At 42.2% G+C, this 26183-nt stretch overlaps 1 protein-coding gene across 4 annotated transcripts in view; it reads left to right on the top strand.

Annotated features, from left to right (window-relative positions):
- The window catches only part of RFLNA (refilin A), a 104976-nt gene that overhangs the window by 49798 nt on the left and 28995 nt on the right, over nt 1-26183 (top strand). For 3 of the 4 annotated variants that reach the window (XM_056534174.1, XM_056534183.1, XM_056534193.1), the window contains one exon: nt 13884-14240. In XM_056534174.1, the coding sequence (XP_056390149.1) occupies nt 14022-14240 (219 nt within the window). In that variant the 5' untranslated portion in view covers nt 13884-14021. Of the gene's footprint in view, nt 1-9181; nt 9392-13883; nt 14241-26183 lie in introns of those variants that run through there. The other variant, XM_056534164.1, reaches the window with a different exon arrangement.

The raw sequence follows: 26183 nt of genomic DNA, 5'->3' as shown, positions 1-26183 counted from the left end.
TTGGTGACATTAAAGACTGCACACTCACTGCACCATTTCTCAATGTCACTCCGCATTCTGATCCAATAGAATCTTCGCCTGACAGTGGCTTCGGTCTTGCGGACTCCAAAGTGTCCCGACTGGTCATGGTGTGCACTGAGGACCAGTGCAGCGTCTCTTCGGGGTACCAGAATCTGATTAAGTCAATCACCAAAGACCAGATCCAAATAATTTCAGTACAACAGTCCTTTGTGTTCAAATAGTTGCTTCATCTGTCGCCACAGATGTTTCAGCTCATAATCACAATGGGCACGGCGGCGTAGACGGGTTGGTACCTTTTTCGCCAGAAGGTAGTCCAACAGATTCCCCATCGTCTTGAAGAGTCTTCCAGGTGTACAGGTCTTCTTTAACTTTTCGGACCTGGGTTCACCGTCCATCAGGGCGGTCACAACATTCTGTTTCACAAACCATTGATAAAATGGGGGCATCTCCATGTCTTGCCACACGTCTTCGACGGGTGGCTCTTTGCCGGGGGTCATCCGAGACAGGACTTTGGCATTGACATTTGACTTACCGCTTCTGTACTTGAAGCCCAATGTAATCTTGAAGCCCAATGCTGTTCGATAGCACCCAACTTGGCAGTGTTCAGGTGGGCCAACGTGTTATTATCCATGTAGACAGTAAAGGGCGTTGCAGCCAAATAGTCTTTGAACTTTTCGGTCACGGCCCATACCAGGACGAGAAGTTTAAACTTGAAAGAGCTGTAATTAGCATCATTCTTCTTTGCTCCTTGCAGGTTTACGACTGGCATAGGCAATTATTCGCTCTTGTCCCTCCTGGACTTGGGACAGGACAGCTTCCAGACCTTCAAAACTAGCATCAGTATATAGCCGGAACGTCTGATTGTATTCTGGATATGCCAAGATGGGTGGTTCTGTCAGTAGACGTTTAAAAGCTCGGAACACTGTGTCTTGCTCTCCTTTTCAGGATTGGGTTGGACTCCCTCTGCGCTGACAACATGACCCAAGTAATGGACTTGAGGTTTGAGCAAATGACACTTTGACGGTTTAATCTTCCATCCATGTTTGATTAAGACATTTGACAGATGACTGAGGTGTTCCTGGTAGGACTTGGAACATACAATGATATCGTCCAGGTACAATATGACACTTTGAAAATTCAGAAGGCCCAGGCACCTTTCCATCAGATGCTGGAACGTAGCGGCGGCATTACATAGCCCAAACGGCATACTTTTAAACTCGAACAACCCCATGGGTGTCACAAAGGCGGTCTTCTATTGATCTTCCTCGGCATGGGCACTTGCCAATATCCACTGGTTAAGTCCAGGGTGGAGAAGTAGGCTGTGAGTGACTCCTCGATCCTTGGCAAAGGCCAAACATCTTTATGTGTGACATTGTTCAGTTTCCTGTAGTCGACACAGAAGCGGATAGTTCAGTTTTTCTTTTTGACCAGGACAGGGACTCTGGCTTTCTTGGGTCATGTCTGCCTCCTTCATGTCAGCCAGCATCTTCTTGACAGTCGGGTACATGCCTGGCATGACCGGACGGTGTCTTTCCTTGATAGGCGGACTGTTGCCTGTGAGGATTCGGTGCTGGATCATGGAAGTGTGCCCGAAGTCTGTGGGGTGTTTGCTGAAAGCCGCATGGTACCTTTTGACGACATTGATGACTATCTTGACTTGGTCCCTTGAAGTAGCTTCTGCTCCGCCTGTAGGACTTTCAGGTGGTGCTGCACAGCCTGCCGGTCTGAAGGGGACATATGGGGAAAAGAAGCATACAAGGCATACAAAATTTCAGTAAAATAATGTTCAACCCCATTAGAAATTCAGCTGACCCCTTATCTGTCACATTGGTTACAATTACTCCCTGCCCTTTAAGTACATGTTCACCCAATTGAATGGTTGGCTCCCAGTATCCATGTCTGGGGACTGGTTGCCCATAACCTGCAACTACTTAGAAATTAACATCATCAGGCTCACACAATACACGATCATCCTAATGCTGATGAAAACATGTTTAGATATGGTAGACACTTGTGACCCTGTATCTATTAACCCTGTACATCTTCTACAATAGCCGTTACAAAGGGGCAGGAGGTTACATAAAGTGAGAGGCCTGACTTAGGTTGTTCTGGAGTTGAGCCTGCTGACTTTTCTCCCAAGGGTCGGTCCTTGACCCCTGAGGGAATTCTGTTTAAACCCCCAGCAGTGTATTTTCCAGTGGCCAGACTTGTTACAGTAAGTACAGAAGGGTCTGTTACTCCCAGAAAACCTAGCGGGTGAAGGAGCACAGTAATTGGGATTACATGGGGCAGGATCAGAAGTGGATTTTCTAGGCAAGGATTGCTCACAGGAGAGTAGAGTAGGCCGGGTGGTGAGTTCCTTGATAGTCTTAGTCAATGGTTGTTTTGTTTAATACTCTGTAAGTCTGAAGCCGTAGTGACTGACATTGTTGCTTGGACTGCTGCTGGGACGGTTGAATGTGGCGGTATAAACCTGACTGTCGCCCCTTAGGGCCCCTGAGCAGGTGCAAGGGGGTACAAACATCTTTGGACTCAGCCTCGGACTCAATTACTTGGATAGCTAGTCTCTTAAAAGCAGTAAATGACAGGTTAGGATTTTGGACTGCTAACATTCTCAGGTGGGCCTTGTCCCACTTATTATGGGCTCTATCAATAAATCTGTCCATTAACACTTTGTTGCCTTGCTCGGGAGTTATACCATCTAACTTCTGGACAGTCTTTAGGGCATTCTGTAGGGCTACAGCATATGCTCTCAAGGTCTCACCTGGCTTTTTTCGCCTTTATATAGCCCGAGACGTACCTCTGCTGGAGAATGTGACTCAAATACCTGATACAGTCCTTCAAAGATCTGCTCCACTGTCGCCTTCTCAGCTGCTGGCCAGGTGCGGACTTCCTCTAGTGCTGGTCCCTGGAGTTGTCCTGTTAGCAGTTGAACCTGTTGGCTAGGAGAGAAAGAGTAAAAGACAAACAAACTCTTCATCCTCTCTTCATCCTTCAGGGTGAAGGGGTCTCCATTGTAGGTAGGAAGGACAGGGTTAACCATGAATACCGGTCCAGACATTGAAACACCAAAACTCTTGCTGCTTGCTGGAGACAGAGGGGGGCAGGACACTGGCTTTTCGAGCAGGTGATGACCTCGCAGCTGGAGATGAGGGGGCGCTGGCGCCCGGTTGATGTGTGGTGCTGGGTTCAGACATTCTGTTGGTTTTTGAGTGCGCTGTTGCTTTAAGAGAAATAAGGTGCATTCCCCTTTAATGGGGGTACTGTAATGGATACTCCCCCTTTATTTTGCAGGCACCCGGTTATGGATAGTCTTGCGAGCAGACTTGCAGGCAGTAACATGGTAATGCTGACGGCTATGGGCACCGGAGACTGGATACTGACAATCGTTGGTGTTTGCAGGATCTGCACTGCAGCGGGTGTTTGACAGATAACAGCAGAGACAAGCACAGCAGCCGGAGCCTCCAATATGGCTGCGCCCAGGGAACTTATGGTTTTGGTCTGGTCGGCAAAATCTTCCCCTGTGCAACACAGGGCGGCTCTTTGATTCCTTCTCGCTGTACTGAAGAGGCGTCACCGTTGGGGCTGACAGGGCGATCTGCGACCGCTCGCGCATGCGGGAGAAATGGACCAAGTTGACCCTTTCAGGTACAGGGTCATAAGGCGCACACCCGTATCCTGTTCGTAGGATGCCAAAAGTTGTGGTAGAGGGTGTGATGCAGGGCAGATGGAATTACCCTTGGGGCAGATGGCATTAATCCATTGTATTTGTGACGCTGGGCGTGATTTACAGAACAACGGTAGCTTTACTGAATTAAACAGGTGGAATAGTCTATACAGCTTAGCCAGGCCCACGAAGGTGACCATTGACTTCAGAGACCTTAGGGCTTGCTGGGACTTGTAGTGGACTGGGACAATTTGGATGCAAGCCACGCTCATTGAAGACAGGTTGACTTTGACTGAGACTGACTATACCCCGTTTGTAGCTTACCAGGCTCTGACTGGGACCTTGGGTTAGTGGGCTTGTAGACTTGTGGCTGCTTGACTGACTTTAGGCCTCCTCTGGACTCCAGACACAAACCTAGGACTTGACTGCACTGCGGTTCAGCAAAGACTTAGTTTTCAAAGAAAGTGAAGAGACTCCTCCCAGGGCTTATATAGGGCAGACTCTGGTGGGGGTCACTGACACCTCACTGGGTTACAATCACATGACAATCACAGAGACATGGACCTGGGTACTTTGTGATGATTCCACCATCTTTTGCCTAACAGCTATGACTGGCGGTAAACAGTGAAGTGGTGTGTTTAATACGGGTTTTGGGCACTGGACAAATATGCACTAGATTTTCGAAACTCCAGGCAAAACTTTAGAAAATCTGGCATAAATAGCAATGTTTGTGGTGATAATAAAACTACCCTAAATACACAAGTCTTTTACAATGTCCCTTATTACTCTGTCTTTTCCGCCATGTCACTGAACCGCCATGTCACTTTATCCTGTGGTTCAGCATGGAAGCTCTGACTAAAATCTACAAGAGCTTTAATAAAATGAGCACTAAAAATCCGCATCAGAGTCTGAAGTAAACGCGACATCATGGATTCTGCACATATATTAAGGTGGAATTTCCAGTGCAATTTCCAGAGCCGTTCACATCTATACCACAGCAATACGCAGATATATTTACACAATACCTAAACCTATGCTGTGGTATACCCATAGACTATTATTATTATGTAAAAGTTGCCAAAAGTATGTCAGTTTGGACATGTTTTTGTACCCTGATGGATTGTGTGGTATAGGGTGGTATAATTTTTTTTCCCCACATAGAAGTATATTAGTGATGCATTGTGTGGTACAGTACAGTGGTCCCTCAAGTTACAATATTAATTGGTTCCAGGACGACCATTGTATGTTGAAACCATTGTATGTTGAGACCATATCTCTATGGAAACCTGGTAATTGGTTCTGAAGCCTCCAAAATGTTATCCAAAAATAGGAAAAAGTGAGGATTAAAGAAAAATTTGTAGATAACTAACACAGATAAAGCAAGTCCTTACATATAAAAGTAAGAAAGATCTGCTGGGAGCTGTAATCACTGTATATGTAGAGAACATGAGCTTCTTCAGGGTCCTGTACAGTACACGCAATGTCCTAAAAAAGTAAAATGGAGCCACCCTCACCTGGTGTCCAACGGAGCAGCTAACCGTCACACAGTTAAAGGAGTACTCTGGTGCAGAGGACTCCTGCTCTGTCCTGCCTGGGCTGCAAAAAAATGAAAATAAACCATCCCTCACCTCCCTGGGTTTCCGTGGAGCGTCACTACAGCTGATCGGTCCTCCGGTCCATCTTCGTCATACTTTTATGTGTAACGAAGCGTCACATGGCACTCAGCCTATCGCCGTCCGAGGAACATCGCGGCGGTCAGCGATAGGCTGAGCGCCATGTGACGCTTCGTTGCACTAGAGTACTCCTTTAAAGAGTAGTACAGAACATGTAGTACCTCCCTGTACTGTAGAGAGGCGCTACCAGACATCCAGAGAGTGCATACACTTCAGTAATACAGGTATTTTACCAGTAAAATGACAATTCTAATTGGTCAATTATTCCAGCCATTGACACGTTTCACAGATCTGGACTGTCCAAGGCATTGTATGTGGAGTCTGGTTTACAATGGTCCAGAAAAGACCATTGTAAGTTGAAACTATTGTAAGTTGAGGCCATTGTAAGTTGAGGGATCACTGTATATGTTTTCCCCCCATAGAAATATATTAGTGATGTATAGTGTGGTATATGTTTTCCCACCATAGAAATATATTAGTGATGTATAGTGTGGTATATATTTTCCCCCCCATAGAAATATATTAGTGATGTATAGTGTGGTATATGTTTTCCCCCCATAGAAATATATTAGTGATGTATAGTGTGGTATATGTTTTCCCCCCATAGAAATATATTAGTGATGTATAGTGTGGTATATATTTTCCCCCCCCCCCCATAGAAATATATTAGTGATGTATAGTGTGGTATATGTTTTCCCCCATAGAAATATATTAGTGATGTATAGTGTGGTATATGTTTTCCCCCATAGAAATATATTAGTGATGTATAGTGTGGTATATGTTTTCCCCCCATAGAAATATATTAGTGATGTATAGTGTGGTATATGTTTTTCCCCCCATAGAAATATATTAGTGATGTATAGTGTGGTATATGTTTTCCCCCATAGAAATATATTAGTGATGTATAGTGTGGTATATGTTTTCCCCCCATAGAAATATATTAGTGATGTATAGTGTGGTATATGTTTTCCCCCATAGAAATATATTAGTGATGTATAGTGTGGTATATGTTTTCCCCCATAGAAATATATTAGTGATGTATAGTGTGGTATATGTTTTCCCCCATAGAAATATATTAGTGATGTATAGTGTGGTATATGTTTCCCCCCCATAGAAATATATTAGTGATGTATAGTGTGGTATATGTTTTCCCCCCATAGAAATATATTAGTGATGTATAGTGTGGTATATGTTTTTCCCCCATAGAAATATATTAGTGATGTATAGTGTGGTATATGTTTTCCCCCCATAGAAATATATTAGTGATGTATAGTGTGGAATATGTTTTCCCCCCATAGAAATATATTAGTGATGTATAGTGTGGTATATGTTTTTCCCCCCATAGAAATATATTAGTGATGTATAGTGTGGTATATGTTTTTCCCCCATAGAAATATATTAGTGATGTATAGTGTGGTATATGTTTTCCCCCCATAGAAATATATTAGTGATGTATAGTGTGGTATATGTTTTCCCCCATAGAAATATATTAGTGATGTATAGTGTGGTATATGTTTTCCTCCCATAGAAATATATTAGTGATGTATAGTGTGGTATATATTTTCCCCCCCCCATAGAAATATATTAGTGATGTATAGTGTGGTATATGTTTTCCCCCCCATAGAAATATATTAGTGATGTATAGTGTGGTATATGTTTTCCCCCATAGAAATATATTAGTGATGTATAGTGTGGTATATGTTTTTCCCCCATAGAAATATATTAGTGATGTATAGTGTGGTATATGTTTTTCCCCTCATAGAAATATATTAGTGATGTATAGTGTGGTATATGTTTTTCCCCCATAGAAATATATTAGTGATGTATAGTGTGGTATATGTTTTCCCCCCATAGAAATATATTAGTGATGTATAGTGTGGTATATGTTTTCCCCCCATAGAAATATATTAGTGATGTATAGTGTGGTATATGTTTTCCCCCATAGAAATATATTAGTGATGTATAGTGTGGTATATGTTTTTCCCCCATAGAAATATATTAGTGATGTATAGTGTGGTATATGTTTTTCCCCCATAGAAATATATTGGTGATGTATAGTGTGGTATATGTTTTCCCCCATAGAAATATATTAGTGATGTATAGTGTGGTATATGTTTTCCCCCATAGAAATATATTAGTGATGTATAGTGTGGTATATGTTTTCCCCCCCCATAGAAATATATTAGTGATGTATAGTGTGGTATATGTTTTCCCCCCCATAGAAATATATTAGTGATGTATAGTGTGGTATATGTTTTTCCCCCATAGAAATATATTAGTGATGTATAGTGTGGTATATGTTTTCCCCCCATAGAAATATATTAGTGATGTATAGTGTGGTATATGTTTTTCCCCCCATAGAAATATATTAGTGATGTATAGTGTGGTATATGTTTTTCCCCCATAGAAATATATTAGTGATGTATAGTGTGGTATATGTTTTTCCCCCATAGAAATATATTAGTGATGTATAGTGTGGTATATGTTTTCCCCCCCATAGAAATATATTAGTGATGTATAGTGTGGTATATGTTTTTCCCCCATAGAAATATATTAGTGATGTATAGTGTGGTATATGTTTTCCCCCCCATAGAAATATATTAGTGATGTATAGTGTGGTATATATTTTCCCCCCCATAGAAATATATTAGTGATGTATAGTGTGGTATATGTTTTCCCCCATAGAAATATATTAGTGATGTATAGTGTGGTATATGTTTTCCCCCATAGAAATATATTAGTGATATATAGTGTGGTATATGTTTTTCCCCCATAGAAATATATTAGTGATGTATAGTGTGGTATATGTTTTCCCCCCCATAGAAATATATTAGTGATGTATAGTGTGGTATATGTTTTTCCCCCATAGAAATATATTAGTGATGTATAGTGTGGTATATGTTTTCCCCCCATAGAAATATATTAGTGATGTATAGTGTGGTATATGTTTTCCCCCATAGAAATATATTAGTGATGTATAGTGTGGTATATGTTTTCCCCCCATAGAAATATATTAGTGATGTATAGTGTGGTATATGTTTTCCCCCCATAGAAATATATTAGTGATGTATAGTGTGGTATATGTTTTCCCCCATAGAAGTATATCAGTGATATGTTGTGGTATACTTATTTTCCTCACAGAAGTATGGTAGTGACTAGAGATGAGCGAACTTACAGTAAATTCGATTCGTCACGAACTTCTCGGTTCGGCAGTTGATGACTTTTCCTGCATAAATTAGTTCAGCTTTCCGGTGCTCTCATGGGCTGTAAAAGGTGGATACAGTCCTAGGAGACTCTTTCCTAGGAATGTATTCACCTTTTCAAGCCCACCGGAGCACCTGAAGGCTGAACTAATTTACGCAGGAAAAGTCATCAACTGCCGAGCCGAGAAGTTTGTGACGAATCGAATTTACTGTAAGTTTGCTCATCTCTAGTAGTGACATATAGTGTGGTAGAAGTTTTTATTTTCTTGCTATATTGTATATATGTTATTGCTATATAGTATATGTTTAAAATGTGTGCCAAGGTATAGCACAAAAAGTATGCGAATTGTTCTCGGTTTGGTACTCCCGTTTGTGGTATATCTCAAACGTATGTGTGTGGTATAGATGTGAACATACCCTTACTTGGAAAAACAGAACCTAGACAGAAAATCGTCTGTCATGACATATCATGGACTTTCCAGGTACGCTACATTCCAGACACAACTAGTTTACACCCCAGAGTTCAGTCACTGACACTGGTCAGCCATGTTGTGCCAGTAGTCAGGACACTACTGCGGACTGTTCTGTAGGTAGTAGCAGGAGACGGGCTGCTGCAGCCCAGTACTTTGACATTTGCAGATCAGCTGTGCTGCCTCCACCTCTCCCCTCCCACAGTGGGGCAGCCCTGGAGTGGATGGGTTGGATTCCCTCCAGATCTCTGAGCTGCAGCTCCAGGGAGCACTCGCCTCCAGCCCTCTGCTTCTAGCAGCCTGCACGGTCCCCCTGGAAGGATCCACCACCTCAATGCGGGGAGAAGCTGCAGCCTAGTAAGTGCCAGCTGTCAGTGCCCTGCTGTGTGTGCCAGGCTCTGCATATCTTTCCCGCTTTCCTTCTCCGCACAAAGCTTTCTGTAGTATAATACCCTATACTGGTATAGCAGAGCTGAGTGCTGCCTAACTGGGCATTGTTTATGATTTGTGAGGAAAGTTTTCCTGCAGTCCTATGTAAAATCGCCCTGTAACTCTGTACATGGCCATAAATGATGACCTGCCAGCAATGACAAGCTTAGATTTGTAAATAGATCTATATTGTTACACTTATTAATATTCAAGTTTATTCTAAAGCTTATTCCTGCACTATATGTGGTGCGGCAGGGAGATGGTTAAATTAATATGATGTATATGTTTCTTCACAGGATATTGCCAGACATGTCACAAACAGGGTTTACAGCTGTCTGTCTTTATGCAGAGGTGTGTATGTGTATGTATATATATATATATATATATATATATATATATATATATGTAAAGCAGTGTTTTCCAACCAGAGTGCCTCAAGCTGTTGCAAAACTACAACTTCCAGCATGCCCGGACAGCCTTTGGCTGTCCGGGCATGCTGGGAGTTGTAGTTTTACAACAGCTGGAGGCACCCTGGTTGGGAAACACTGCTTTATATAGAGAGAGAGACCTGCTTTATGCAGAGGTGTGTGTGTGTGTGTATATATATATATGTGTCTATATGTTTATAAGATATAGATATAGATATATATATATATATATATATATATATATATATATATATATACTTTTTAGAGACCCTCTCTGATAATTCTAACTCATTTGTTATCACCCTGGGATAGGTATCGCCCCTGTAAAATGTCCCTACTGTCCTAAACTGCACCCCTGCGTTGGTTGTTTTGGTTTAAATGCTTCCCTTGCGGTGACTTTCGTATACTGTCTTTATGCAGAGGTGTGTGTGTGTGTGTGTGTGTGTGTGTGTGTGTGTATGTATATATATGTAAAGCAGTGTTTCCCAACCAGGGTGCCTCCAGCTGTTGCAAAACAACAACTCCCAGCATGAAAGGCTGTCAGGGCATGCTGGGAGTTGTTGTTTTACAACAGCTGGAGGCACCCTGGTTGGGAAACACTGCTTTATATAGAGAGAGACCTGCTCTATGCAGAGGTGTGTGTGTGTGTGTGTGTGTGTGTGTGTGTGTGTGTGTGTGTGTGTGTATATATATATATATATATATATATATATATATATATATATATATAATATATATACACTTTTTAGAGCCCCTCTCTGATAATTCTAACATTTGTTATCACCCTGGGGTATCGCCCCTGTAAAATGTCACTCTGTCCACTGTCCTAAACTGCACCCCTGCGTTGGTTGTTTTGGTATAAATGGTTCCCTTGCGGTGACTATATACTGTGCATGGGCGCTTTAGCCTTTACCCCTATTTTCCATCTGTAAAACAAGTGGTTCTGGGAGAGAATGAGTTAAGTAATGGATACAATGATATTCTTTTTCATATGGTTTGAATTGATGTACTGTAGAGGCAGTTTGTGTAAAAGAGTAGAATGGGGGCATTGATCCCGAGCTGGAATTCCCATTTGGTCTACCTATGTTTACAGTACACTGCTTCCCTAACATTGCACCAGCTCAGGTTACTAGTCCTAGATATATTCTACCGAGTTAACCTCTTACTGGCATGGTACAGTAGCTTCACCTGGATCACACAGGGGACAGAAATATCATACTGTATATTTGACAAATGTGTCAGATGGATCAAAACTGCATAATTTACAGCATAGTAAACATCTTCCTTACTTCAGCTCCTAGTTGTTGTAAATTGTGATGTCTCCTTTCTAAAATATGTTTTGATCCTAATTAGAGATGAGCGAACTTACAGTAAATTCGATTCGTCACGAACTTCTCAGCTCGGCAGTTGATGACTTTTCCTGCATAAATTAGTTCAGCTGTCAGGTGCTCCGGTGGGCTGGAGACTCTTTCCTAGGACTGTATCCACCTTTTCCAGCCCACCGGAGCACCGGAAAGCTGAACTAATTTATGCAGGAAAAGTCATCAACTGCCGAGCCGAGATGTTCGTGACGAATCGAATTTACTGTAAGTTCACTCATCTCTAATGCTAATAATGAAAGGATCAACAATGACTTTCAGAATTATGTAACTTGTCCCCTTATTGTAATGTAAGTTATGCAACCATTCTGGTATATTTCGTTTGAGGGTCATGTCCCAATACAGACGCTGATTTTTTTAATTTTTTTTTTTATACCAGTGAGCCATAGCATTAAAACCAGCCGCCTAATATTGTGTAAGCCCCCCTTGTGCCACCAAAACAGGTCTGACTCATTAAAGGGGTACTTCAGTGGGGGGGGGGGGGATTCTAATCAACTGGTGTCAGAAAGTTAAACAGATTTGTAAATTTCTTCTATATAAAAATCACAATCCTTCCAGTACTTATCAGCTGCTGAATACTACAGAGGAAGTTGTAAGGTTATTTTTTGTATCAGTACAGTGCTCTCTGGTGACACCTCTGTCCATGTCAGGAACTGTCCAGAGTAAGATAGGTTTGCTATGAGGATTTGCTCCTGCTCTGGACAGTTCCTGACATGGACAGAGGTGTCAGACATTAAAGGGGCATTCCAGGAAAAAAAAACTTTATATATATCAACTGGCTCCAGAAAGTTAAACAGATTTGTAAATTACTTCTATTAAAAAAATCTTAATCCTTTCAGTACTTATGAGCTTCTGAAGTTAAGGTTGTTCTTTTCTGTCTAAGTGCTCTCTGATGACACCTGTCTCGGGAAACGCCCAGTTTAGAAGAGGTTTGCTATGGGGATTTGCTTCTAAACTGGGCGTTTCCTGAGACACATTTCATCAGAGAGGAATTAGACAGAAAAGAACAACCTTAACTTCAGAAGCTCATAAGTACTGAAAGGATTAAGATTTTTTAATAGAAGTAATTTACAAATCTGTTTAACTTTCTGGAGCCAGTTGATATAAATATATCTATCTATCTATCTCTAAGTTTTTTCCTGGATAACCCCTTTAAAGAACTATACAACTTCCTCTGGAGCATACAGCAGCTGATAAGTACTGGAAGTATTAAGATTTTTTAAATAGAAGTAATTAAGAATCTGTTTAACTCTTTGATTTAAAAAAATAATAATTCCACCGGAGTACCCCTTTAAAGGCATGGACATATCCGACAGATCCTTTAAAGGGGTATCCCAATATTACAAAATGCTTTATACGTTTACCAAGGCTGGTGTAAAAAAAAAAAAACTACCTTAGTCCCCACCCGCAACTCCCCTTCCAGCACTTTCCGTTCCCCCACTGCTTATCACTTCTACCTGCTTTTTAGATGAGATGTCTGTGCTTGACCTGCCCACTTGGCCACTCGCTAACTGATATGCGGCACCACTGCATACCGCCCCACAAGATCTTTTATTTTGGAAATTATTTGACCCAGTCATCTGGCCATCATAATTGGGCCCTTTTCAAAGTATCTCGGATCTTTTGACTTGCCTACTTTCTTGCTTCCTCCCATAAGGTACTTCTATACTGTAATAGGGGCACCGCTCCTGCAATGACACTGTGCCACCACTACATGGAGTAGTGAGCTAACTGCTTTCAGTCCCATGCTCTGTGGGCACTGAACAGCTGATTACCGTGGGTGCCAAGTGCCAGCACCTTGCTGATAAACTGATGACCTTTGGTAAAACCCCTTTAACAAACTCTGATCAAATGAAAACTGAGCTGTAACTGAGTCTAAGTTTCAAGGAGATTAATAAGTAAGGGCCTATGTGTTTCTTTGAAGTCTGGGTAAACTTCATGACTAAATGGTAGTTCCATATCAACCAATCAACCTAAAAAATTTTTGAACTCAGGCACAAGTGTATTTGGTCAAGAGCATAACTGGCTAACTTTGGAATGAATACACAACCTATAGAAGAGATTGAAGCACTCGTCACAAAGTGTGATGTTTGAGTAAAGCTGAGCTGTAACTGCGGATGACTTACTATGCCGTAGAGTTGGACAATGTATAAATTGTTCTTTTGAGCTTTGAGTTTCCCCCTCAATGTCAGACTCTGTAGGGATTCTGGCGCTGGTAGAAATACCAGGATTCTATGAATACCAGGAACCAGAACAAAGATATTTGGCAAGAAGTATCTGTATATTTGTTCTACAGATAAAGTAAATCAAATCTGAAAGCACAGGTTCCTCCATAGCCCTTCAGAACTGTCATCCAATGTCACACTGCTATGGGATAGAAGACTTCAAATAGGGGTATTTCTATGACTTTGAACTCTTCCCTCAATGTCATATCAGGGAATCAGCGTTTCCTTCATGGTGGGAGCAGAATAGATAACAAAAAAGTAGATCAACAGTGTTACATTACGCCCATAGAGGGTGCGGGGCTCATCTAGATCTGACAAATGTATATAAACAACAGTGTGGATTGGTATAATATCTCAGTTTTTAATATTTAATTTATTCTTAACCTAGGGCCTGTTATAAGGGTGGTCTACATATGCACAGTGGGAAGATCCCCAAATTCCGTCTGATCTGTAAATCCAACGTGTGGAAGAAATAAACAGAAATTGGCCTGGGATTTCCTGGGAGTAGACCGAGGCTGTGCCAGACATGGTAGGACATCTGAATTTACAAGGGATGGAAGACAGTTTGAAGGACAAGAATCGGGAAGGTTTATTGGATAGTCCGGATTCTGGCCTCCCACCGAGCCCCAGTCCTCCATTCTATTCTATCTCTCCTGGCATTACTGAGAGCAGAGCTGAGGGCAGCATTACACCAACGCAATATCCAGGAGATGCCTACAAGAAGGAACCCAGGGAGGGAATAGTGGTATGTACTTCATTCTTGGTTTCATTGCTATTCTTCTTATTTGATCACACTTGTATTTCTATATCCTAAGAACGTGTCTTGTGATAACTTGTTCTCGGATTTGCACCTTGTATTCCATTGTGTTTACACCCCATTAGAGCATGATAATGATGGCAGGGTGGGGTGAAGTATATGCCATAGAATGCACTTGAGGTCTTAATGTAAGAAATAAGTGGTTTACTAATCCTTCAGTTTTTTCCCGTCATAACTTCTTGCTGTAATGTACTCAATTGGTTATTTGGATGCTTGAGTCCAGAATCTGTTGTCTGCTATGGATGTGTATATGCTGCTATTTTATGTATAATGGGGAATACTTTGTTCCTATTGTTCATATGTCAGGGTCATATGGATGTGTGGATGAAGAGAACAACGTAAATAGCCCATTGTTATTAGTTTTTACTGCTAGATAAAAAATAAAACATCTAAAGCTTTTTTTGTAGCCTGTTATATTCAGTTCCAGCACATTAACACCTGTTGTAAAGAGAACACCAATAGATATGTATCATTCAGAGTATAACAAAAAGTTCACTATATAATGCAATACAGAATTTGTTTTATAAATACTACTAAATAACCCTATGGAGCTCATCCTCTCCCTTCTTCCTCATAAAGGAGAAACTTTTGACTGTAACAGGCGAATTACCCCTTTTCCTGTATAAGGAATAGATCGATTACAGTATCCAGGAAGATGATCAAAATTAGGGTTATGTAGTTTAGACAAAAGACATCTGAGGGGAGATCTAATAACTATGTATAAATACAGAGTTTTTTCCCCATGATCTATACATAACCAGGGCTGTAACGAAAGCAATGTCTTCTATGTCTTGAGGGAAGAAGATTTCTACATAAACACAGGGGGTTCTCTACTGTAAAATCAGGGAGACTATAGAATTTTCAACCAATTCTCATTGTAAACACGCTACAAGAGTGCAAGGGTCCTGGATACATTTCTTGAGGTTATAGTCACAAGATTCTGGAGCAGGGTCGCTGATCCAGGGATTTATTCTGAACACCAGATTTGGAGTTGAAAAATTATTTTGCTCCTTAAATGGGCACCTTTATGGTAAATAAAAAATATTTCTAATATACTTTGGTTAAAAAAATGAAGTTTTCTATGTTTTATTTGTGCTTAAAAAAAGCTCAGGAGCACATTTTCCCCCATCTTAGGCTGGGTTCACACTACGTTTTGTCCCATACGGGAGCGCATACGGCAGGGGGGAGCTAAAAGCTCGCGCTCCCGTATGTGACCGTATGCGCTCCCGTATGTCATTCATTTCAATGAGCCGACCGGAGTGAAACGTTCGGTCCGGTCGGCTCATTTTTGCGCCGTATGCGCTTTTACAACCGGACCCCTCAGCACTCCAGGCTGCACTTCCTGTGTTTGGGCTTCGGTCCTAAGTCTGTGTATGAGATGGGGGGAAAATGTGCTCTTGAGCTTTTTTAAGCACAAATAAAACATAGAAAACTTTATTTTTTTAAAACAAAGTATATTAGAAATATTTTTTATTTACCATAAGGAGTGCAATAGCAAAAATTTAATTTTAATGAGCGTTACCCTTTAAGATGGGGACAATTGTCTACTTCTTGAACAACGCTGCCTTTTGGGATGAACATATGTCTATCTTCAGGCTTACAGACTAGTGTGTTGAGTGGGCACAAAGGAAATGGATGACTGAAGATGACAGGTACAGAGCTGAATATATCAATGTACTGATTCTACCTTAGATTATGATTTCACAATGAATGGTGTCACCATACACCCTCAGATTTACACATCAGAACTCAGTTATGCTGAATTTCGGTTTATGAACTCATTTCTATCCCTATCTTTCAGCAGTGTGGGCAAATTCATTAGTTCTTGCTGGCTAAATACAATGTGGATGTTTGTGTCCACAACAAGACTACAACATGAATGAAGCTCATTATTATATTTTCATTGTAATAGAGAGATATTTATTCCATTGAAAATGTCTTCCCTCAATTGGATCACAATAGAGGCTATACGCCACCGATATGTTCACAGCTAATAGCCCCAGAATGCAGCAAAGAACATTTCATTATAATAGCTAAGCTGTTAGAAATGTTACTGTCATGAAGCTTATCAGCCATTTCTAGTAACAACTAGCAGAATTGTGATTGCTGCTCTGCCAGATCCCCCAGTGTTCAGCTGTATTCGCACCACAGGGCAAATTCAGAATTACACTGTGTCCATTCATATGAGGGTTTTTTTGTGCAATGCAGGACAGGGTTGGTCCTCCAGAGTGAAAGACACTCTTGGTAAGCGATTTCCACCTTTTACCAGGAGATGACAGTCATAAATAAAAGGTACCTCTCTATTAAAGTGTACCTGTCATCAACAAAAACTTCTCATATATTGAAGATAAACCAATATATGTATATTTGTAATATACATTGGTTAAAACATGTGTATATTGTTGTCCCTGCAGCTATTGCTTGTGTGTCTGTGTGAGGAGTCCAAATACAGGAAGTGTGGATGGGCAAGCAGGGCTCTGTGCAGTGAGGGCAAGCAGGGCTCTGTGCAGTGAGGGCAAGCAGGGCTCTGTGCAGTGAGGGCAAGCAGGGCTCTGTGCAGTGAGGGCAAGCAGGGCTCTGTGCAGTGAGGGCAAGCAGGGCTCTGTGCAGTGCTGGCAAGCAGGGCTCTGTGCAGTGCTGGCAAGCAGGGCTCTGTGCAGTGAGGGCAAGCAGGGCTCTGTGCAGTGAGGGCAAGCAGGGCTCTGTGCAGTGAGGGCAAGCAGGGCTCTGTGCAGTGAGGGCAAGCAGGGCTCTGTGCACTGTGAGCAAGCAGGGCTCTGTGCACTGTGGGCAAGCAGGGCTCTGTGGGCAAGCGGGGCTCTGTCCACTGTGATGGCAAGCGGGGCTCTGTGCACTGTGATGGCAAGCGGGGCTCTGTGCACTGTGATGGCAAGCGGGGCTCTGTGCACTGTGATGGCAAGCGGGGCTCTGTGCACTGTGATGGCAAGCGGGGCTCTGTGCACTGTGATGGCAAGCGGGGCTCTGTGCACTGTGATGGCAAGCGGGGCTCTGTGCACTGTGATGGCAAGCGGGGCTCTGTGCATTGTGATGGCAAGCGGGGCTCTGTGCACTGTGATGGCAAGCGGGGCTCTGTGCACTGTGATGGCAAGCGGGGCTCTGTGCACTGTGATGGCAAGCGGGGCTCTGTGCACTGTGATGGCAAGCGGGGCTCTGTGCACTGTGATGGCAAGCGGGGCTCTGAGGACATGCACTATTTTTCCCGTCACAAAATAACATCCGTTATTAATAACGGGCTATGACGGGTTAAAACGGGTAATGTAAAAATCCCATAGACTAGAATGGGATTTTGTAGCGGCCATTTTTAATGGTTTTGTTAACAGGTCTTTAACGAATATTTAAAACTGAGAATTCTATAGTGTAAAAGCAGCCTAACTTTACAGGAGAAAGGTCATTTGTATGTGATCAATAGGGGTCCTACTGCTTTGACCCCCACCAATCACAACCATGGGGTCACTTATCCCCCGAGTACATGGAGCAGCAGTGTTCATACTTGATGGTTATTCTATTCACTCACTGTAGGCCTTATGAAAATAGTGATTGCTGTTCTCTGTTATTTTCAGCAGAGTCATAGCAAATGAAAGGAGCAGCCTGTATGCGTGCGCATTGGCCTTCCATTCACCCAGGGGCCAAGGGAGCCCCATTCTTCTTATCAAATACCTATTACTTATACTTTGGGTAGGTAATATATTATAATTTTGTGATGAACCCTTTAAAGGGGTTATCCGGGAATAGAGAACCAGAGCTGATTTATTTTTTTGTGGTTCTACTATGTTTTATTGGCAGCTCAATTGTAAATTCGACTGGTGTGAATTTTTCATTTTGTGTTTAAACCATGCATAAAAATAGAAGGAAATTAACCAAATAAGTTCTGTATAAATTTTTTTTAGAATCAGATAAGATATCAGAAGTGCTGTCAATTTCTTTTTTATGATATTCTCAATATGTATTCATATTCAGGCTGAGTAGCACATGGCTTTGAAGTGTATGTCTATACCCCACCGAGGTTAACCAGAATGAAGAAACTGGAGTCCTTTGTGACTTTACAAATCAAGTAGTTAATGATGTCTATTAGTGGCCGTATGCAGCCTCCGCTTAGGGCCTGGTTACTGTTAATTTCTTACAGACATTCCTCATGCCCTAGATGAAAAGGAGATGGTTGTTTTAACATGAGACATATGGGAAGTGTTTAGGTCTGAAACGTATCTGTGCAGCATACTCCTGAGTTGGCAGCAGAGTACTTTGTGGGAAAGTAGGTGATGTGCTCAGCAGAATCTATTGTAAATCATGTGCATATACCTGCTAGCATATAGCAAAGCTAAACTGTCCAGGTAGTTTGAGTGTTGGCATAACCTCAGGCTGCCTCAAATCAAATACTAGGATTCAGAGAATTTGAAATGATAAGGATTCAGTGTGAATGTAGATACCGTATTTTTCGCCGTATAAGACGCACTTTTTCTTCCCCAAAACTGGGGGGGAAAAGTTGGTGCATCTTATACGGCGAATACCTGCGGCCATCAATGGCCGGGACCCGCGGCTAATACAGGACATCACCGATCGCGGTGATGCCCTGTATTAACCCTTGAGACGCGGCGATGAAAGCTGACCGCCGCGTCTGAAGCGAAAATAACACTAACCCGGCTGCTCAGTCGGGCTGCTCGGGACCGCCGCGGTGAAATCGCGGCGTCCCGAACAGCTTACAGGACACTGGAAGGGATCTTACCTGCCTCCTCGGTGTCTGCTCCATGCCGGGATCCCCTGCATGGCCGGCACTCTCCTTCGACGTCGTCGCGCACGCCGTCCTGTCATCCAATAGGAGCGGCGTGCGTAGCAACGTGATGACGGCGACGGAGAGCGTGGATCCCGGGGAAGAAGATGTCCGTAGCATCGGGGACACCATGGAGACGCGGTGACAGCGATGGAGCGACATCCAGGGCAGCGGTGACGGGTCCGGAGCGGCGGGGACACGTGAGTATTACCTCCTATCCAGTGGTCTTCAACCGGCGGACCTCCAGATGTTGCAAAACTACAACTCCCAGCATGCCCGGACAGCCGTTGGCTGTCCGGGCATGCTGGGAGTTGTAGTTTTGCAACATCTGGAGGTCCGCAGGTTGAAGATCACTGTTGGGTTCAGAATCTTTTTTTTCTAGATTTTGGACCTTTAAAATAGTGCGTCTTATATACCGGTGCGTCCTATAGGACGAAAAATACGGTAATGATCAATGATAAAATAATTGTTAACCAGTGGAGAAAACTCAATGTATACATTCCAAGAGGAACAGACATCTACGTTGTAGATCTATTAAAAGAAAATACATGGTACACGCACAATGCCATGCTTGTCCCACCTACAATACCTTCTGCTAAATTGGCAGGAGAGAACCACATGCACACGTCCTCTCCAGTCTGAGTTTGGTGGCCGGTCAGATCGGATGGGTGTTCCCCATTGTTCCAGATAGGTACAATTCTTAGATGAGGAATCCAAATTTGTTAGACATTTATGGCCATAAATGTCTGTGGTGAGAACACTTCTTTAGTTCATATCAGTTTAAAAACAGGGACATTAAATGGAATCTGTCTACATGGTCACTTATGGTAACCTGCTGGTATCGACTCCTAAAACTGAGTACACCTTTCTTTTTTGCCTTCCTTGTGTCTATAGACTTGGTCATCATGGGGGAAATTAGTTTTTTCTTTACCTTACTTTCTCAAAAGAAGGTATTATATGGACTGAGTGAAACCTCTCTAAGATGTCCACCTCAAATGACCCTTCTAGGGTAATGTCTTCTTAAAGAAGTTAATCATTTACATAATAAATGGTGGAACTGAAAATCTGTTAGGGAATCTTGTTTTCTCAAGCAAGTGGCCTTTTGGAAAGGGTTTACTTCATTTTAAAGCAACTTTAAATTTTTTTTTTTTAAACTTATTGTTTTTATTTTATACCAAAGACGATACAATAATATAATCACATTAGCTTCAACATAGGTTTGAGTAACATAACGAGTTTTTGGGAGTTTTCTCAAATACATACACACACACATATATATATATATATATATATATATATATATATATATATATATGTGCGCATGTGTTTAAAAAAAAAAAAAAAAGTAAAGGAAGGAAAGGGGGAAGGATGTAGATGTTATATCATTTTTACCTAAATTCTAACCATTTATTCCAGGATCTAGATAATCTTAGTATTTGATTTGTAGCTAGAGCAGTAGATCGTTACATGATGTAATTGGGTTCAATTACATTCAATACATTTTGAATATCAGGTACTTCCTTGCTTTTCTACCTGGCTGTCAGAAGGTGGATTGCTATAGTAATATCTGATAGTGGAATTTCAGCAAGCCCCAAATGAAGAAGCTCCCCCTCAGGTCCCCAGGGAAAGAGTAATCCACTATTTGGCACACTATTACATAGACTTTTTCCCAAAATAAAAAGATAGGGTCACATTCCCACCAAATGGGGAACATGGTACCCACCTGTCCATTACATCTCCAACATTTGTCAGAGCAGGTAGGGTCAATTTGCGACAATCTATATGGTGGTATATACCATCTATACATCATTTCCCTACCTGTTTCCAAGTGCAAAGCATTATGTGACACCTTAGAATTTAAATTAAAAGCATGGGTCCATTGTTCATCACTATAGGTTTTCCCAAAATCCTGTTCCCATTTCCTACATCTTAAAGCAACTTTGACCGACCTAAAAGAGAGAAGACAACTGTGAAGAGTGTTTATAAAGTGCCTCATTCCTGTCAGATATTAGATAAACACGGAGTACACTTAGGTGAACAATAAAGTGACTGGAAATTCATTGCTTAATGGGGATGACCGATAGTTTATAATGTGTAGGAACTCTATAAACTCCCCGAGACTGCAATCTCAATGTTGTTTTCAAATTAGCTTCTTGTGTACAGTATTATAATGTAACACAGCCCGAGAAGCTACTTACACATTACTTTATAATGTTGTTTAGATGAACAACTAATGTTCACCTTCCTGATCTCACAAGCAGAGTGTAGAGTGTCTTCTTTCATTTATTTTTAGTAGAGGATATTAGAGTTTTGCTTCTGGTGTTTTTAGAAACTAGAGCTTAAATCCATAAACAGACATTTTTCATGTGCAGATCTTCATGTTGGACTAGAAGAAGTGGGGTACACAGCGTTATCTGATCCGGTTATTTGGTCTGAATATCTTTGTACATTGGCCTTCTTTAAACACTGTCATTGGAAATAGAAAAGAAACAGGAAGACATGAGGTGAAAATATGAGAAGTATGCGATCACGATGGCAAACACAGACATGTGATATTTAAATCTACTTTGATGACATTTCCATCACTTGTTTTCTGCACTGTTTCTTGTCTTGTCTTGGGCTGATCGTCTCTTTTAGGAGCCACATAACATTTGGAAATCATTATTTTGTAATTTAATGCAATATATTTATTCTAGGGACAATTTTCAAACAGTTAAAGACATAAGTTACACTTCATATAAAACATATAGAGGGGAATGTATCCAGTGTTCTGGAATCAAATAGTTTCAAATGTCTGCACAAAATGTTGCGACTTTAACATCGCTCAGGGTTTACATCGCTCGGGTATCGCTGGCACTCTTATAGACAATGAATGGAGTGTGTGGGAATCCACTGCTCAATTCAGCAGAGAGAGTCTGCGGTCCTTAGAGATCAGACACTTATCCCCTAGCCTTTTATAGGTAGGGATATGGCCTTTCACACCAGCAATTTTGCTTAAACTTACACCTGCAAGTGTTAACTGGAATCTACACCAAATTTTAGCTGGCATAGATTTCAGACAGAGGAGAACAGGGAGCCCTTGACAAGCCAGATTTATTAGAAGGCTTGAACCTTGTAGTGAAACTGGCTAAAGCCAGAAGTATTTTACTTAATAATCCCATTTTATGTAACACCAGTCTTAGTAGAATTTACCTACACATATCAACATTATGTCAGGGGCGTCCAAGTTTTTTTCTGCAGTGGGCCCTTTTATCAGAAATGTATGTATGTTTATATTTACAGTGCAAATGTCACCATTTTTGTACCCCCCAGACCTAAGACATCATAGTATTATTGATAATAATTGTAATGCAGTCATACCTTTTTTGACTGGGCATTTCCATCTTTTATTAGCCAGAAAATCAGTTTATTATGTGATCAGCAACATTCGGAGAGGCTTGGCCGGGGGTTTGCAATGCCCCGCCTCCGCCATGCCTATCCCCTGTATGTGAGCGCTGGGAATGGTGTGTGAGTGACACACTGGTCCTCAGCACATGTGCCCCTGATCTGCTTGACATGCAGCTGCCTTTACATCACCGGCGTGAATCCTAAAAGCAAGCACTCGTACCCTCTGTGAGCACTCGCTCCAGAACCCCCGTGCGCCTGTGCAGTGCTGGAAGCAGAGGGCTCTTTGCCTCTAGTGACGGGAATACCACCCAGTGAGTTACCGGCTTGCTCTGAGGATTCACGTCGGTGATGTAAAGCTGGTGCATACATCATGCAGATCAGGAGCACATGCGCTGAGGAAGTGTGTGCCACACAGCAGTCCCAGTGCTTGCATACAGGGGATAGGCGTGGCAGAGTTGGGGCATTGTAAACCCTCGGCCACGCCTATCCGACTGTTGCTGACCGCGCAAAAAAATACATTTCTGACTAATAAAAGATGGAAACGTGCAGCCACAGGTATGGCTGCATTGCAGTGATTATCACCAATACTATGATGGCTTAGCTCTGGGGGGTGCAAAAATGGTGACAGTTGTGCTTTAATAAATAATAAAAATAATAATTTTATATATATATATATGTATATGTGTGTGTGTGTGTGTGTGTGTGTGTGTGTATATATATATATATATTATTTAAAAAAAAAAGCGAAATGAACAGTGGCACACCAAGTGACAAAAAAGAAAGGTGATTTATTCAAAAAAACGTGTTAGGCAACGTTTCAGCTGGCTCACCCAACGTTTCAGCTGGGTGAGCCAGCTGAAACGTTGCCTAACACTTTTTTTTTTAATAAATCACCTTTCTTTTTTGTCACTTGGTGTGCCACTGTTCATTTTGCTTTGTGTTTTGGAGGGGTCCCCAACCTGGACCTGACACAGTAGGCACCCATGCGCCCTTTTTTCTTCTGGAGTGCTGCTTTCCTGCTTTCTCTCTATATTATATGATAGATAGATGGATGCAAATCAAAAAATGTTGCAGTATCTTGTAATACCTTTTATATTGGACTAACAGAATTTTGTAGAGATAAGCTTTCGGGATTCCTCCCTTTATCAAGTCCAAAGCAAATCTAAGCTCACAAGCAGAAGACACAGGTTACATCTCACAAATATGCAGGGGTTAAGACAATAGATGTGGAGAATTCACACTAAGATGGGTCATAAATTGTCCTGCTATACGAACATAGTTCCTATAGCAGGGCAATTTACGGCCCATCTTAGTGTGAATTCTCTTCTCCACATCTATTGTCTTAACCCCTGCATATTTGTGAGATGTAACCTGTGTCTTCTGCTTGTGAGCTTAGATTTGCTTTGGACTTGATAAAGGGAGGAATCCCGAAAGCTTGTCTCTACAAAATTCTGTTAATCCAATAAAAAAAGGTATTATAAGATACTGCAACATTTTTTGATTTGCATCTGCATCACTGGACTAATACGGCTACTCAAATTTAATAAATATATATATATATATATACAAAATTACCACTATACAATGCCAATATAAGGCATATATAAGTAATTACAGTGCACATACATCCAGTGACTCACAAGTCACTTTTTGTCTCCATGTGACTCCATGCCACACAGTTGGATCCCATGATATGTTTTTCCAACGGTGACCCGTCTCTGCTGAGTTTGATGCCCTCATTAGTTTACCATACGGTAATAATTTCCTCACTAATAATGCCCCCCACTAACAAATAATGTACCATCATTATTGCGACTCATTAATAATACACCTAGTGCCCCCATGTAATGGTCCCATTGTGCTCTGATACAGGAATAATTCCCCTTGTGCTCCCATCCAGTTATAATGCCCTCATACATTAATAGTGACTGTATAGAAATAATGCACCGTGTTCTCATGAAGTTGTAATGCCCCCTGTGCGCGATATAGTAATAGTGCCCCCCATAGAGTTATAATGTCCCCCCTTCATACATTGACAGTGCCTCAAGTGCTTCTGTAGTAATAATGCCACATTGTGGCCAAACAAACAAACATGCACACCTAGTCCTGGTTCCCACTATGAATGGAGACTTTTCTGGCCTGTAAGCTGCTGGGACAGTAATAAGTGAATGGTGGAGCAGGCATCTGACAGCTCTGGCTCCATCATTCCACCTCACTGTGTTCAGAGGACGCTCATGCATTTGAGGAAGAGATCACCCAGTGCTAGCAATGCCCCGTTGGAAAAATTGAAGTGAGCCACCTTTGGCAGGCTGAATTTGACCTGCGGCCCACATGTTGGATGCCCTGGACGTATGTATTATAAGGTTAAAAGAGAAAAAGTCTTAAATATTTACTATAGGTTTTAACCTCCTTAACTCAAAACACAACCAGGCCTCTTTTATTTCTTACCACAAATCTAATTATTCCCTGCCAATTCGTATGTACAAAGGTGCATGAGGACCTGTCATTTCTAGTGACATCAGTTATAACATTCATGGTTTATATTAGAGAAAAATATTACTGTTGATATAAATTGATCAGTCATAAGTTAAAACCAATTGCCAAAATGGACTTCCCAAGATCCTTTCAATAAGTAGGGAAGTGCAGCCTCCACGTAGCAGACTCCTCCAGCCAGGGACGTGCACAGACATTTTGAAGGGCAGGGGCTCAAGTAAAATAAAGGGCACTTTTCATAATTTAAAAAACGTCTGCCAGACTTAATGGGCAGATGTGCTGCGGCCCAGGGATACAGTGGACTCCCACCAGGCCTCCTCAACATTCCTATCCCCCATAAAAGCTGGTGTTTTTGTAAAATCGAGTCAAGAACAGTTTCTCTGAGGTCTGTCATGGCTGTGTGACAGCTGTCCTATAATATACTGTATTATAGAGGAGATTCATCAAAACCTGTGCAGAGAAAGAGTCATCGCCCATAGCAACCAATCAGATCGTTTTGCAGAAGGATTTTCCTCTGCAAAGGTTTTAATAAATCTCCCCCTATATGCCCCGGTCTGACCTCTATATGACAGAACCCATCACCAATCACCCAATCACCCATCCCCAATCACCCATCCCCAATCACCCATTCCCAATCACCCAGCACCAATCACCCAGCACCCATCACCCAGCACCCATCACCCAGCACCCATCACCCAGCACCCATCCCCCAGCACCCATCACCCAACACCAATCACCCAACACCAATCACCCAGCACCCATCCCCCAGCACCCATCCCCCAGCACCCATCCCCCAGCACCCATCACCCAACACCCATCACCCAACACCAATCACCCAACACCAATCACCCAGCACCAATCACCCAGCACCAATCACCCAGCACCAATCACCCAGCACCAATCACCCAGCACCAATCACCCAGCACCCATCCCCCAGCACCCATCCCCCAGCACCCATCCCCCAGCACCAATCACCCAGCACCCATCCCCCAGCACCCATCCCCCAGCACCCATCCCCCAGCACCAATCACCCAGCACCAATCACCCGGCACCAATCACCCAGCACCAATCACCCAGCACCCATCACCCAGCACCCATCACCCAGCACCCATCACCCAGCACCCATCCCCCATCACCCATCACCCATCCCCAATCACCCATCCCCAATCACCCATCCCCAATCACCCATCCCCAATCACCCATCC

The sequence above is a fragment of the Hyla sarda genome, chromosome 1, assembly GCF_029499605.1.
Source record: "Hyla sarda isolate aHylSar1 chromosome 1, aHylSar1.hap1, whole genome shotgun sequence".
Lineage (NCBI taxonomy): Eukaryota > Metazoa > Chordata > Amphibia > Anura > Hylidae > Hyla > Hyla sarda.
Note: the sequence above shows the minus strand (reverse complement) of the source record. Positions and strands in the feature narration are given on the sequence as shown.